This window comes from Salmo trutta, chromosome 39 (assembly GCF_901001165.1).
Source record: "Salmo trutta chromosome 39, fSalTru1.1, whole genome shotgun sequence".
Lineage (NCBI taxonomy): Eukaryota > Metazoa > Chordata > Actinopteri > Salmoniformes > Salmonidae > Salmo > Salmo trutta.
The window spans coordinates 19,349,091-19,362,340 of record NC_042995.1 but is presented as its reverse complement, the minus strand read 5'-3'; the positions used below and the strand labels follow the sequence as shown (position 1 = coordinate 19,362,340).

General features: G+C 50.0%; 1 protein-coding gene across 1 annotated transcript in view; it reads left to right on the top strand.

Annotated features, from left to right (window-relative positions):
- The window catches only part of LOC115179613 (aryl hydrocarbon receptor), a 60,643-nt gene that overhangs the window by 20,482 nt on the left and 26,911 nt on the right, over positions 1–13,250 (top strand). Inside the window, exons 4-6 of the mRNA XM_029741245.1 lie at positions 3,439–3,554; positions 9,615–9,704; positions 13,036–13,159. Coding sequence (XP_029597105.1) covers positions 3,439–3,554; positions 9,615–9,704; positions 13,036–13,159 — 330 coding nt within the window. The remainder of the gene's footprint in view (positions 1–3,438; positions 3,555–9,614; positions 9,705–13,035; positions 13,160–13,250) is intronic.

Genomic DNA, 13,250 nt, shown 5'->3' with positions numbered 1-13,250 from the left:
GAATGTTGATTTTTGATCCTTTGCTGATACTTCCCAGTAGATGAGTTTATATCATTACCAAGCAGAAGGATTTAGTGTGTCAGTATGAATCTGTGTCTAGGTCTGATTATGAGTCTGGGTCTGAATCTGGGTCTGAGTCTGTGTCTGAATCTGGGTATGAGTCTGAGTCTGTGTCTGAATCTGGGTATGAGTCTGAGTCTGTGTCTGAATCTGGGTCTGAGTCTGTGTCTGAATCTGGGTATGAGTCTGTGTCTGAATCTGGGTATGAGTCTGTGTCTGACTCTGGGTCTGAGTCTGTGTCTGAATCTGGGTATGAGTCTGTGTCTGAATCTGGGTCTGAGTCTGTGTCTGAATCTGGGTATGAGTCTGAGTCTGTGTCTGAATCTGGGTATGAGTCTGTGTCTGAATCTGGGTCTGAGTCTGTGTCTGAATCTGGGTATGAGTCTGTGTCTGAATCTGGGTCTGAGTCTGTGTCTGAATCTGGGTATGAGTCTGAGTCTGTGTCTGAATCTGGGTATGAGTCTGTGTCTGACTCTGGGTCTGAGTCTGTGTCTGAATCTGGGTATGAGTCTGTGTCTGAATCTGGGTATGAGTCTGAGTCTGTGTCTGACTCTGGGTCTGAGTCTGTGTCTGAATCTGGGTATGAGCCTGAATCTGGGTATGAGTCTGAGTCTTGGTCTGAATCTGGGTTTGAGTCTGAGTCTTGGTCTGAATCTGGGTATGAGTCTGAGTCTGGGTCTGAATCTGGGTCTGAACCCCAGCACATTGACCTGATGCCGATAGATGGTGGGTGGGTTGACCTTGTGACCCCTCCATTGTCCCCTCTAGCCTCACACCCCAGCCCCCTCAATCAAGTCCTCCTCCAGATCACTATAGACCTGTGTGTTGTTCATTTAGAGCATCATGTCCACATGCTGCTCAGGGGTCAGGGAGTTATATAGGGGTCAGAGGTCAGGGGTCATGCTGAAAGACTCTAGAGTCTAATCCCTCTCCTCTCTGTGTTTGGGTGTTACAACTCAAACTTCCTTTTCTACAGTTGAGCAGTAGCCTACATCCAATATGACATGTTCAGTTAGATTTCTAATATCCGTTTCTTAGAGCTATATGTGTGTGTGTGGTGTTTAATGGTATATCCATATTGTAGGGCCAGGCTACCTCCCCACTGGTTTGAGCCAGTGATCCAGACTGGACCATGTGGGATGTGGAGGGGGTACTGTGGGTAGAGTACTCCTAGTTAGTTCTACGGTAAGGGCAGACTGAGGCTACAGAGTGATGCGCATACACGCACGCACACACACACGCACACACACACACACACACACTGGACAGAGTGAGGCTCCAAAGTGATGCTCCAGCTTTAGAGGTGCTATAGGGTTGTCACAGCTGTTGGTGACCTTTCTCTCACCCGTACACTAATGAATGTCCTGCCTGTCCTTCACTTTTCTCTCTTTCACTCCCTCTCTTTGTTTTCTCTCTCTCTCTTACTCTGTTTTCTCTCTTCCTCTCGCACTCCCTCTAAAGCATATTCAGTATACTAATAATTCAGAATGCTTTATCTGTGTCATTGTAAGGCTTTAGCTCTTTTCATTCCCACATCTCCTCTTTCTCCCTCTATCCCCTCCATTCTCCTCCCCCTATCCCCTCCATTCTCCTCCCCCTATCCCCTCCATTCTCCTCCCCCTATCCCCTCCATTCTTCTCCCCCTCTTCTCCCCCTATCCCCTCCATTCTCCTCCCCCTATCCCCTCCATTCTCCTTCCTCTATCCCCTCCATTCTTCTCCCCCTCTCCTCCCCCTATCCCCTCCATTCTCCTCCCCCTATCCCCTTCATTCTCCTCCCTCTATCCCCTCCATTCTCCTCCCCCTATCCCCTCCATTCTCCTCCCCCTATCCCCTCCATTCTCCTCCCCCTATCCCCTTCATTCTCCTCCCTCTATCCCCTCCATTCTCCTCCCTCTATCCCCTCCATGGTCTTCTCCTCCCTCTATCCCCTCCATGGTCTGCTCTTCCCTCTATCCCCTCCATGGTCTTCTCCTCCCTCTATCCCCTCCAATTCTCCTCCCCCTAACCCCTCCATGGTCTTCTCCTCCCTCTATCCCCTCCATTCTCCTCCCTCTATCCCCTCCATGGTCTTCTCCTCCCCCTAACCCCTCCATGGTCTTCTCCTCCTGCTATCCCCTCCATTCTCCTCCCTCTATCCCCTCCATTCTCCTCCCCCTAACCCCTCCATGTTCTTCTCCTCCCTCTATCCCCTCCATTCTCCTCCCTCTATCCCCTCCATTCACCTCCTTCTATCCCCTCCATGATCTTCTCCTCCCGCTATCCCCTCCATTCTCCTCCCTCTATCCCCTCCATGGTCTGCTCCTCCCCCTAACCCCTCCATGGTCTTCTCCTCCCTCTAACCCCTCCATGGTCTTCTCCTTCCTCTATCCCCTCCATTCTCCTCCCCCTAACCCCTCCATGGTCTTCTCCTCCTTCTGTCCCCTCCATGGTCTTCTCCTCCCTCTATCCCCTCCATGGTCTTCTCCTTCTGTCCCCTCCATGGTCTTCTCCTTCCTCTATCCCCTCCATGGTCTTCTCCTCTCCCTATACTCTCCATGGTCTTCTCCTCCTTCTGTCCCCTCCATGGTCTTCTCCCCCCTCTATCCCCTCCATGGTCTTCTCCTCCTTCTATCCTCTCCATGGTCTTCTCCTCCCTCTATCCCCTCCATGGTCTTCTCCTCCTTCTATCCCCTCCATAGTCTTCTCCTCCCTCTATCCCCTCCATGGTCTTCTCCTCCTTCTGTCCCTTCCATGGTCTTCTCCTCCTTCTATCCCCTCCATGGTCTTCTCCTCCCTCTATCCCCTCCATGGTCTTCTCCTCCCTCTATCCCCTCCATGGTTTTCTCCTCCTTCTGTCCAGGCCAATGTTTTCTGCCTCACTGGATCATCCTGCTCTCATAATGAGCAGTTGCCTACACATCAGTAGTACTTCAAGCTAACATGGGCTCAGTCAGAGCAGACGTGAGCCATTAGCACAGCTACAGAGAGCCAGAATAGACAGCAGCATGCACTAGACTAGGCTAAAGAAAGCACCCCGCAATGCCTGCTGGGAAATCCTGGAACGCTGACAGAACCCACATCAGCCTTTAAAGCCCCCTTTAAACTGTTTCGAGTTTTGATGATCAATGCCATATGATCGGTTTCGTATTTGTGGTGGTGGATGGCGTTTGTTGTTGCGAGTCATATGAATGAGCCTTTTCAGAAATGGTTTTTAATGAATTGTTAATGAGCTAGGGGCCTGTCATGCCTTTGTGTTATAAAGCACTCTGACATTCACAGCAGTTCTCTGTAAACATTATTCCAAAGACTTAAGCCCTCTCTCTTCTCTCTCCTTCTCTCTCCCTTTCTTTCCCCTCTCTCCTTATCTCCCTCTCCCTGTTTCTCTCGCACTCTATAGTTGCCCTGAAGACCCATGCTTGCAAGGGGTTGAAGGCCAACGGTGGTAACCATGACAACAGCAAGACAACAGGATCGGTGGATGGCTGGATGCCCGAGGGTGAACTCCTATTGCAGGTTGGTGGGCAGGCTCCAGGTGCAGGGCACACACATGACCAGCAGTGTGACACCCCAGCTGGCTCCTGCACTATACATACATTCTGTGCACTGAAACTGTATCAAAATATGTTCAAATCATTGCATCAGAATGTTCCATATGGCCACTCATTATGTCAAGGAATACTGTGATCTATCTTTCCACACATGCACCCACCCACACACACACACACACACACACACACACACACACACACACACACACACACACACACACACACACACATCTATACACTCACCACCACCTGCAGCCCAGGCACATCTGGTCTACTCCTCTCTGCTCCAAACTGACCAGTAGACATAAGAAGACTACTCACTCTGTGAAGCTCATCTCATCTAGCGTGTCTCGCTTCAGATCAGGCCTGGTTTTTATAGAGCACGCTGCCTGCCTGCCTGCCACAGGGCATCGCTACATGTCTTAGCATTTCCCCAAACTTTCTGGGCTTCTGTTCTGTCCCTTAAGCATGCCAAGAGCTTGGAGAGAGAGAGAGAGAGCCTGGAGAGAGAGAGAGCCTGGAGAGAGAGAGAGCCTGGCGAGAGAGAGCCTGGCGAGAGATAGAGCCTGGCGAGAGAGAGAGCCTGGAGAGAGAGAGCCTGGAGAGAGAGAGAGAGAGCCTGGCAAGAGAGAGAGCCTGGCGAGAGAGAGAGAGCCTGGCGAGAGAGAGAGCCTGGAGAGAGAGAGAGAGCCTGGAGAGAGAGAGCCTGGCGAGAGATAGAGCCTGGAGAGAGAGAGAGCCTGGAGAGAGAGAGAGAGCCTGGAGAGAGAGAGCCTGGCGAGAGATAGAGCCTGGAGAGAGAGAGAGCCTGGAGAGAGAGAGCCTGGAGAGAGAGAGCCTGGAGAGAGAGAGAGCCTGGAGAGAGAGAGAGCCTGGAGAGAGAGAGAGCCTGGAGAGAGAGAGAGCCTGGCGAGAGAGAGAGCCTGGCAAGAGAGAGAGCCTGGCGAGAGAGAGAGAGCCTGGCGAGAGAGAGAGCCTGGAGAGAGAGAGAGAGCCTGGCGAGAGATAGAGCCTGGAGAGAGAGAGAGCCTGGAGAGAGAGAGAGCCTGGAGAGAGAGAAAGCCTGGAGAGAGAGAGAGCCTGGAGAGAGAGAGAGCCTGGAGAGAGAGAGAGCCTGGAGAGAGAGAGAGCCTGGCGAGAGAGAGAGCCTGGCTAGAGAGAGAGCCTGGCGAGAGAGAGAGCCTGGAGAGAGAGAGCCTGGAGAGAGAGAGAGAGCCTGGAGAGAGAGAGAGCCTGGAGAGAGAGAGAGCCTGGCGAGAGATAGAGCCTGGAGAGAGAGAGCCTGGAGAGAGAGAGAGCCTGGAGAGAGAGAGAGCCTGGCAAGAGAGAGCCTGGAGAGAGAGAGAGCCTGGAGAGAGAGAGAGCCTGGAGAGAGAGAGAGCCTGGAGAGAGAGAGAGCCTGGAGAGAGAGAGCCTGGAGAGGGAGAGCCTGGCGAGAGAGAGCCTGGCGAGAGATAGAGCGAGAGACAGAGCTAGAGAGAGAGAGCTGTCTGGCTGAAGCGTAGCTCCGTTAAGCAGGCACAGTAAGAGCCTTGACAGAGAGGCAGGTGAGACAGGAGACTGCAGGGCTCTCACACACAGCAGGCACAACACGGCAGACATGGAAAGTCTGTCTTGTAGCGGGAGCGCACCACATGGAAACAAGTATAGATATATATAATGATAGTGTTATAATTCTATTTCTATGGGGGAAAGTTAAGTACTGCTGGTTTTGACAAACAGACGCCATGTCTTGCTGCATTTAGAGATTGTCAGAGAGAGAGAGAGAGACCAACCACAGGATGAGAGATACCTTTCGCTAACATGCTGACCACTCTCCATGATGGTTATTGGCAGATTGGGCTCTTTCCTTAACAGGATCTCAGCCTAGAAAGAGAAGGTTGTACCAGGCCTGCTGAGACCAGCTGATTAGTTTGGACTCATTTAGAGTAGCTACAAAAGTTACATGGGAAAACATTCGATGCCCATGCCATAGCCTACTTTGGTGCCATCATTCATCCCCCAGTTCTTAAAGAGACAATGCTCTATTCTGTCCTGCACTTACAGGGGCCTATTTGGCCCTGCACTTAAAGGGGCAGTGCTCTATTCTGCCCTGATCTTTGGGACTGTATCAACAGTTAACTAATGAAACAAATACCAAAATGTAGTTTTGGAGTGGAATTGTCCTTTAAAGGGACAGTGCTCTATATTCTGCCCTGCTCTGTGCTGGATGTTCAGTCAGGGGAGATGTGATCTGCTTCATCTACAGCCCCCACTGTTGTGCCATCATGCAGAATCCCACCGTGCCAGAACAGTCAACACAGAATCTCTTAAGACAGGCTGAGCTACAGAGGGAGGGAGGGAGGGAGGGAGGGGGGTTAGGAAATGAGGGAAATATTGTATTTGAGAGGGAAAGAATAGTAAATGGAGAGAGAGGGGGAAAGAGAGAGAGAGCGAGAGATGCTAAACGAAGGCGAGGTCCTTATTCATGACATTGCTGTCGACAGGGCCGGAAAGAGAAGGGAGAAGAAGGGATGGGGAAGCAGAGGAGAGGGGGTCGGAGGAGAGGAGAGGCTATTTCTGACCAGGGCTGGCTGTCTTGCTATGTTCCATTTCAGACACTTGGCCATGAATTATAGAGTGGCTGTGAGGACATCCATTATTGAAAAGGACGGTAAAATGAGAGCAGAAAGGTGTAATTTGATATTCTCCATATAGCCTAATGTACTTTACCATTTTTAGTCCACGTCATTCAGGTTACCTTTTCAGTGGATCAAAATATAATTCCATAAGCATTTGAAGTTCACTAAAGACATGGGAGACATGAATGCATGAATCAATATCTGTACATACCAAAAAGAAAACAACTGATTGTACAAAAAAGGAATATACCCTTGTGTGTTCCCTGTGCCCTGCCAGTCTGTTCCAGTGTCTGGCCTGCCAGTCTGTTCCAGTGTCTGGCCTGCCAGTCTGTTCCAGTGTATGCCCTGCCAGTCTGTTCCAGTGTATGGCCTGTCAGTCTGTTCCCGTGTCTGGCCTGCCAGTCTGTTCCAGTGTTTGGCCTGCCAGTCTGTTCCAGCATCTGGCCTGCCAGTCTGTTCCAGCGTCTGGCCTGCCAGTCTGTTCCCGTGTTTGGCCTGCCAGTCTGTTCCAGTGTCTGACCTGTCAGTCTGTTCCAGTGTCTGGCCTGCCAGTCTGTTCCAGTGTCTGGCCTGCCAGTCTGTTCCAGTGTGTTCCCTGTGGCCTGCCAGCGTCTGGCCTGCCAGTCTGTTCCAGTGTTTGGCCTGCCAGTCTGTTCCAGTGTCTGGCCTGCCAGTCTGTTCCAGTGTTTGGCCTGCCAGTCTGTTCCCGTGTTTGGCCTGCCAGTCTGTTCCAGTGTCTGGCCTGCCAGTCTGTTCCCGTGTTTGGCCTGCCAGTCTATTCCAGTGTCTGGCCTGCCAGTCTATTCCAGTGTCTGGCCTGCCAGTCTGTTCCAGTGTGTTCCCTGTGGCCTGCCAGCGTCTGGCCTGCCAGTCTGTTGCAGTGTGTTCCCTGTGGCCTGCCAGAGTCTGGCCTGCCAGTCTGTTCCAGTGTTTGGCCTGCCAGTCTGTTCCAGTGTCTGGCCTGCCAGTCTGTTCCAGTGTTTGGCCTGCCAGTCTGTTCTAGTGTTTGGCCTGCCAGTCTGTTCCAGTGTCTGGCCTGTCAGTCTGTTCCAGTGTTTGGCCTGCCAGTCTGTTCCAGTGTTTGGCCTGCCAGTCTGTTCCAGTGTTTGGCCTGCCAGTCTGTTCCAGTGTATGGCCTGCCAGTCTGTTCCAGTGTTTGGCCTGCCAGTCTGTTCCAGTGTTTGGCCTGCCAGTCTGTTCCAGTGTTTGGCCTGCCAGTCTGTTCCAGTGTTTGGCCTGTCAGTCTGTTCCAGTGTATGCCCTGCCAGTCTGTTCCAGTGTATGGCCTGCCAGTCTGTTCCACTGTTTGGCCTGCCAGTCTGTTCCAGTGTATGGCCTGCCAGTCTATTCCAGTGTTTGGCCTGCCAGTCTGTTCCAGTGTTTGGCCTGCCAGTCTGTTCCAGTGTTTGGCCTGCCAGTCTGTTCCAGTGTTTGGCTTGCCAATCTGTGCCAGTGTTTGGCCTGCCAGTCTGTTCCAGTGTTTGGCTTGCCAATCTGTTCCAGTGTTTGACCTGCCAGCGTCTAGCCTGCCAGTCTGTTCCAGCGTCTGGCCTGCCAGTCTGTTCCAGTGTATGCCCTGCCAGTCTTTCACTGGGCATACATCCAGACCAGATAACATACAGGCTGGGAAAACAAACAGCTAGCTGTGCCATGTTGACGACTGGAACAGGCTCTCTCAATCTCTCCCTTACTCCATCTCTCTCTTTTTCGTATCCCTCTCTCTTTCTATCTCCCTTCATCCTTCCTGCCTCTCTCGTGATCTTTTCTCTCTCCATTCTCAGTGCGTCTCTCACATCCCCTTGCCACTCTGTGTTTTGTTCTGTCTGCCGACGGCCGCTTTAACTACAGAAGGCAGCGTTCTTTCATCCTGGACAAGTGCATGATGTCCACAGCCCCATGAAATATGAAAAATACATTTTTGATCAAGATGTTTGGTGACTGCCCATGTCCCCGACCCCCCCCCCCCCCAGGGAGGTGACTGTGTGTTCTTCAGCTAGACAGATGAATCTAAATATTTATACAGAGAGCCTGAACACCGCTCGGCTTTCTGAGTGTTTGTGTACAGAGTGGGGGCGTCGGACCACAGAGACAGAACTAGGAAGTGGAGGATGGGGCTGCTGAGGAGAGAAGGAAGGACTTATAGATGGCCCGGGGTGGCAGTCTTGGTGGCAGCTTTCTGCATATGTTTTGAGGGAGCGTAGGCCTGCATAATAAAGAAGAAGCTATATGAGCCGGCAGCTGCGAGCCTCCTCGGGATCCCATGGATGTCAGGGTTTCAGACAGGACTAGGGGCCTTCAGGCTTAAACAGAAATAAAGGCAGGCCGGGACAAGCAGTTTGTGGCCCTTGAATTCATTATAGCTTACCCAGACAAAAGCTAAGAAGTACGGTACACAGCGCTAACTGGGGGAATATGATACTGGGTCTGCCAGGTAGAACTTGAGTTATATAGTTATTTACTTGCTAAAGGGATGGAATCATCCAACCTGATATTATCTGGGTTACGTTTCTCTGGGTGACATCCATGGAAAAAGGACTTGATGAAGGTAATGACCGTGTATGGTAGGCTATGAGGCTATGGTTTCCATCCAGTGCAGATTGTGTAATGGGGTTCTCCTTGCTGACATGTTGGAAATGAATATGATGGGGTATTAGAGGATGTGGGCGTCAGGACAACTGCCCTGTAGTGCCGTCGGTTGGTTTAGGGAACGTGTACCCACGCACGCACACATACACACCTAGAGCTAAGAGTGGCAGACCGACTCCTTTGCCCCTGAGCATTGTGGGGGGGAGATGGAATAGCAAAGTGTGAGATACTGTATGGTTCTGTTTCTCCCTCTTCCTCCCCTCCTCCTCCCCATCTCCAGCCTGTCTTTGTGTTCATGTGACACATCCTCAGAGTGGGGCCTCTTGCCTCTCCTCTCCTCACCTCTCCTCCACTGCTCCTCTCCTCCCCCTCTCCTGTCCTCCGCAGCCTGAAGTGGTGTCATGCCCCCGTTTGCAGTTTGTCTTTTTGTTTCCCCCCTTCGTTTCCCGACCTCTGTTTCCCCCTCTCTCAGTTGAGTCTGTCAGAATAGACCAGGTTTGAACGACCTCCTGTCCTCAGGAATCTGTCTGTCTGCACGCTGTAGTCTGTCCTGCTGTTTTATACATGCTAGGTGTTGGCAGTCAAATACAAAACACACCAAATGGCACAAATGTATCACTATAATAGGGGTTGTCACTGTCTTCTCGTGATGGATACCAAACACGATCATTCAAAAGCTGTTATTCATTTGCGTCAATCTTCCCTATATCCTCTTTGTCCAGCCAAAATAATTGCACTCTCTAACGTCTTTGATAGCAGTACACAGTGAGGGACATTCCCTAACTTCCTGTCTGTTGTGACTTGTTCTCCCTCCTCAGGCCCTTAACGGTTTTGTCCTGGTCATCACTGCAGAGGGGATCATATTCTACTCCTCTCACACCATTCAGGATTACCTGGGATTCCACCAAGTAAGTCTCTGCTGCTGATCACAGGGCTCGCAGCCACTCAAACCCACTGACACACACACCATACACGCCATACATCACACACACACACACTGCCGCTCAAACACGCACACGCACAGCAGAGAGAGGAGGATTGGGCCTGCCTACAGAGCCGCAGCATGGCGTAGAGGGAGTCTGGAGGTTAGATTAACCCTGGCCTAGGCCAAGCCAGTTGGACAACAACATGACTCTGCCCTCATTCTATTTATGGAACGACCCAGGGAGTGCTGGGACACTGACTGAAAACTATAGTCCTACAGGTTTTTGTGCCAAACCAAATCTAGTGCACCAGATTCTAGCGCACCAGATTTCTAGTTACAATTGGGGTGGGAGTGAAAACCTACAGGAGGGTATCTCTCCAGGAACAGGGTTGGAGAGCCCTGTAATACACTCCACTGCATCCTGCCCCTCTTCTTTTCCCCAACAGTTGCAGCCAGAATGAATATGAAAACAAATATGCTACTGTACGGTGCCAACCTTCACCCAACATCGCCTTGTGTCCTTTCCTGCCCTTTGGCCCCACCTCCGGCCCCCTCCGTTCCCTAGTCTTGCCCTCTCTGCCCTCTGGTACCCAGCCCTGCTCTGTGCTAAGCGCTTTAGCTTGCTTGATTCAGGATTTCCACTGGATAAGAGTTTGATAACCCCGTCCAGACAGGTCAAACGCAGGTTAATAATTTAATAAGAGCTGATCTATAGCATATTTAATCACATACCTCTATAAGCATGCATACTGTCTGTCCTACGTTTCTTTAATTAATTTCCCCCCCAGCAGCTGATTAACCGCTCTAATAGCCTTATTTATTCAGGTTGGATCGGTTTTTGATAACATCCATGCTTGCGTACACAGTTGAGCTAAGCTGTATTAGCAATTATTAACACCCGCTAAAGCTCTCTCTCTCTCTTTCCTTCTCTCTCTCTCTCTCTCTCTCTCTCTCTCCCTCTAGCTTTCTTTCTCTCTGTGGTCATCAGTTAGAGGCTGCTGAGGGGAGGACGGCTCACAATGGCTGGAAAGGAGCAAATGAAATGGCGTCAAATGTATTTGATACCATTCCCTTAAGTCCGCTCCAGCCATTACCACGAGCCCGTCCTCCCCAATTAAGGTGCCATCAACCTCCTGTGGTGTGCAGTACTGCTGTACAATGGCTTGCGAAAGTATTCACCCCCTTGGCATTTTTCCTATTTTGTTGCCTTACAACTTGGAATTAAAATGTATTTTTGGGGGGTTTGTATCATTTGATTTACACAACATGCCTACCACTTTGAAGATACAAAATATTTTTTATTGTGAAACAAACAAGAAATAAGACATAAAACAGAAAACTTGAGCGTGCATAACTATTCATCCCCCCAAAGTCAATACTTTGTAGAGCCACCTTTTACAGCAATTACAGCTGCAAGTCTCTTGGGGTAAGTCTCTATAAGCTTGGCACATCTAGCAACTGGGATTTTTGCCCTTTCTTCAAGGCAAAACTGCTCCAGCACCTTCAAGTTGGATGGGTTCCGCTGGTGTACAGCAATCTTTAAGTCATACCACAGATTCTCAATTGGATTGAGGTCTGGGCTTTGACTAGGCCTTTCCAAGATATTTAAATGTTTCCCCTTAAACCACTCGAGTGTTGCTTTAGCAGTATGCTTAGGGTCATTGTCCTGCTGGAAAGTGAACCTCTGTCCCAGTCTCAAATCTCTGGAAGACTGAAACGGGTTTCCCTCAAGAATTTCCCTGTATTTAGCACCATCCATCATTCCTTCAATTCTGACCAGTTTCCCAGTCCCTGCCATATGAAAAACATCCCCACACTATGATGATGCCACCACCATGCTTCACTGTGATGGTGTTCTCGGGGTGATGGAAGGTGTTGGGTTTGCGCCAGACATAGCGTTTTCCTTGATGGCCAAAAAGCTCATTTTAGTCTCATCTGACCAGAGTACCTTCTTCCATATGTTTGGGGACTCTCCCACATGCCTTTTGGCGAACACCAAATGTGTTTGCTTATTTTTTTCTTTAAGCAATGGCTTTTTTCTGGCCACTTTTCCGTAAAGCCCAGCTCTGTGGAGTGTATGACATAAAGTGGTCCTATGGACAGAGACTCCAATCTCTGCTGTGGAGCTTTGCAGCTCCTTCAGGGTTATCTTTGGTCTCTTTGTTGCCTCTCTGATTAATGCCCTCCTTGCCTGGTCCGTGAGTTTCGGCGGGCGGCCCTCTTTTCGCAAGTTTGTTGTAGTGCCATATTCTTTCCATTTTTTAATAATGGATTTAATGGTGCTCCGTGGGATGTTCAAAGTTTTGGATATATTTTTATAACCCAACCCTGATCTGTACTTCTCCACAACTTTGTCCCTGACCTGTTTGGAGAGCTCCTTGGTCTTCATAGTGTCGCTTGCTAGGTGGTGCCCCTTCCTTAGTGGTGTTGTGGACTCGGTGGCCTATCAGATCAGGTGTATATATACTGAGATCATGTGACAGATCATGTGACACTTAGATTGCACACAGGTGGATTTAATTTAACATAATTGTATGACTTCTGAAGGTAATTGGTTGCACCAGATCTTATTTAGGGGCTTCATAAGCAAAGGGGGTGAATACATATGCACGCACCACTTTTCGTTTTTTATTTTTTTTATTTTTTGAAACAAGTATTTTTTTTCATTTCAATTCACCAATTTTGACTATTTTGTGTATGTCCATTACATGACATCCAAATATAAATCCATTTAAGTTGCAGGTTGAAACAAAATAGGAAAAATGCCAAGGGGGGTGAATACTTTTGCAATGCACTGTAACTAACCACAAGCTGCTGTAGAAGAAATGTTCCCACAGTGTGAGCCACACCTCTCAGGCCTTGTTTCATTTCAACAACCATCACTTCACATCTACAGCGCTGACCGAAATCCTTTTGGATGTGGCTGCCTGTTGTGGAGCTGTGTGTATGGTAATGAGAAGTAGCACTGAGATGCTAGTGTGATACGGAACCTCAGGCTGTGCTGTGTCCATGTCACCACTCTCTGTGTCCATGTCACCACTCTCTGAGGTGGTCCAGCTCATGCCCTAACCTTCCTCCTCACTGCAAGCCCACAAAACAAGCCCACAAAACAAGCCCACAAAACAAGCCCACAAAACAAGGGGTCGTGTGTGTGTGTGTGTGTGTGTGTGTGTGTATATCATCTTACTGTTTCTACAGGAGTGAATTCAATTGCGTGTAGGTTATTTTTCAGGAAGTCAGACAATAGTTCCCAGTCCTATGTGTTGGTACACGTGACTGTTCCGAAGACCTCTCTCCTTCTCTCCTTGTTCCAGACGGACGTGATGCACCAGAGTGTGTTTGATCTGATCCACACTGAGGACCAGCAGGAGTTTAGGAGGAACCTGCACTGGGCTCTCAACCCCCCGGCCGTGCCCCAGCAGGTGGAGTCACCCCCAGGTCAGTCTAACACTGCGTCTCACTGTCTACCCCCTTTTATGCCGGGCCGACGCATTTTCACAAAGCTTTCCAAGGCCACTGTGAGCCTTTC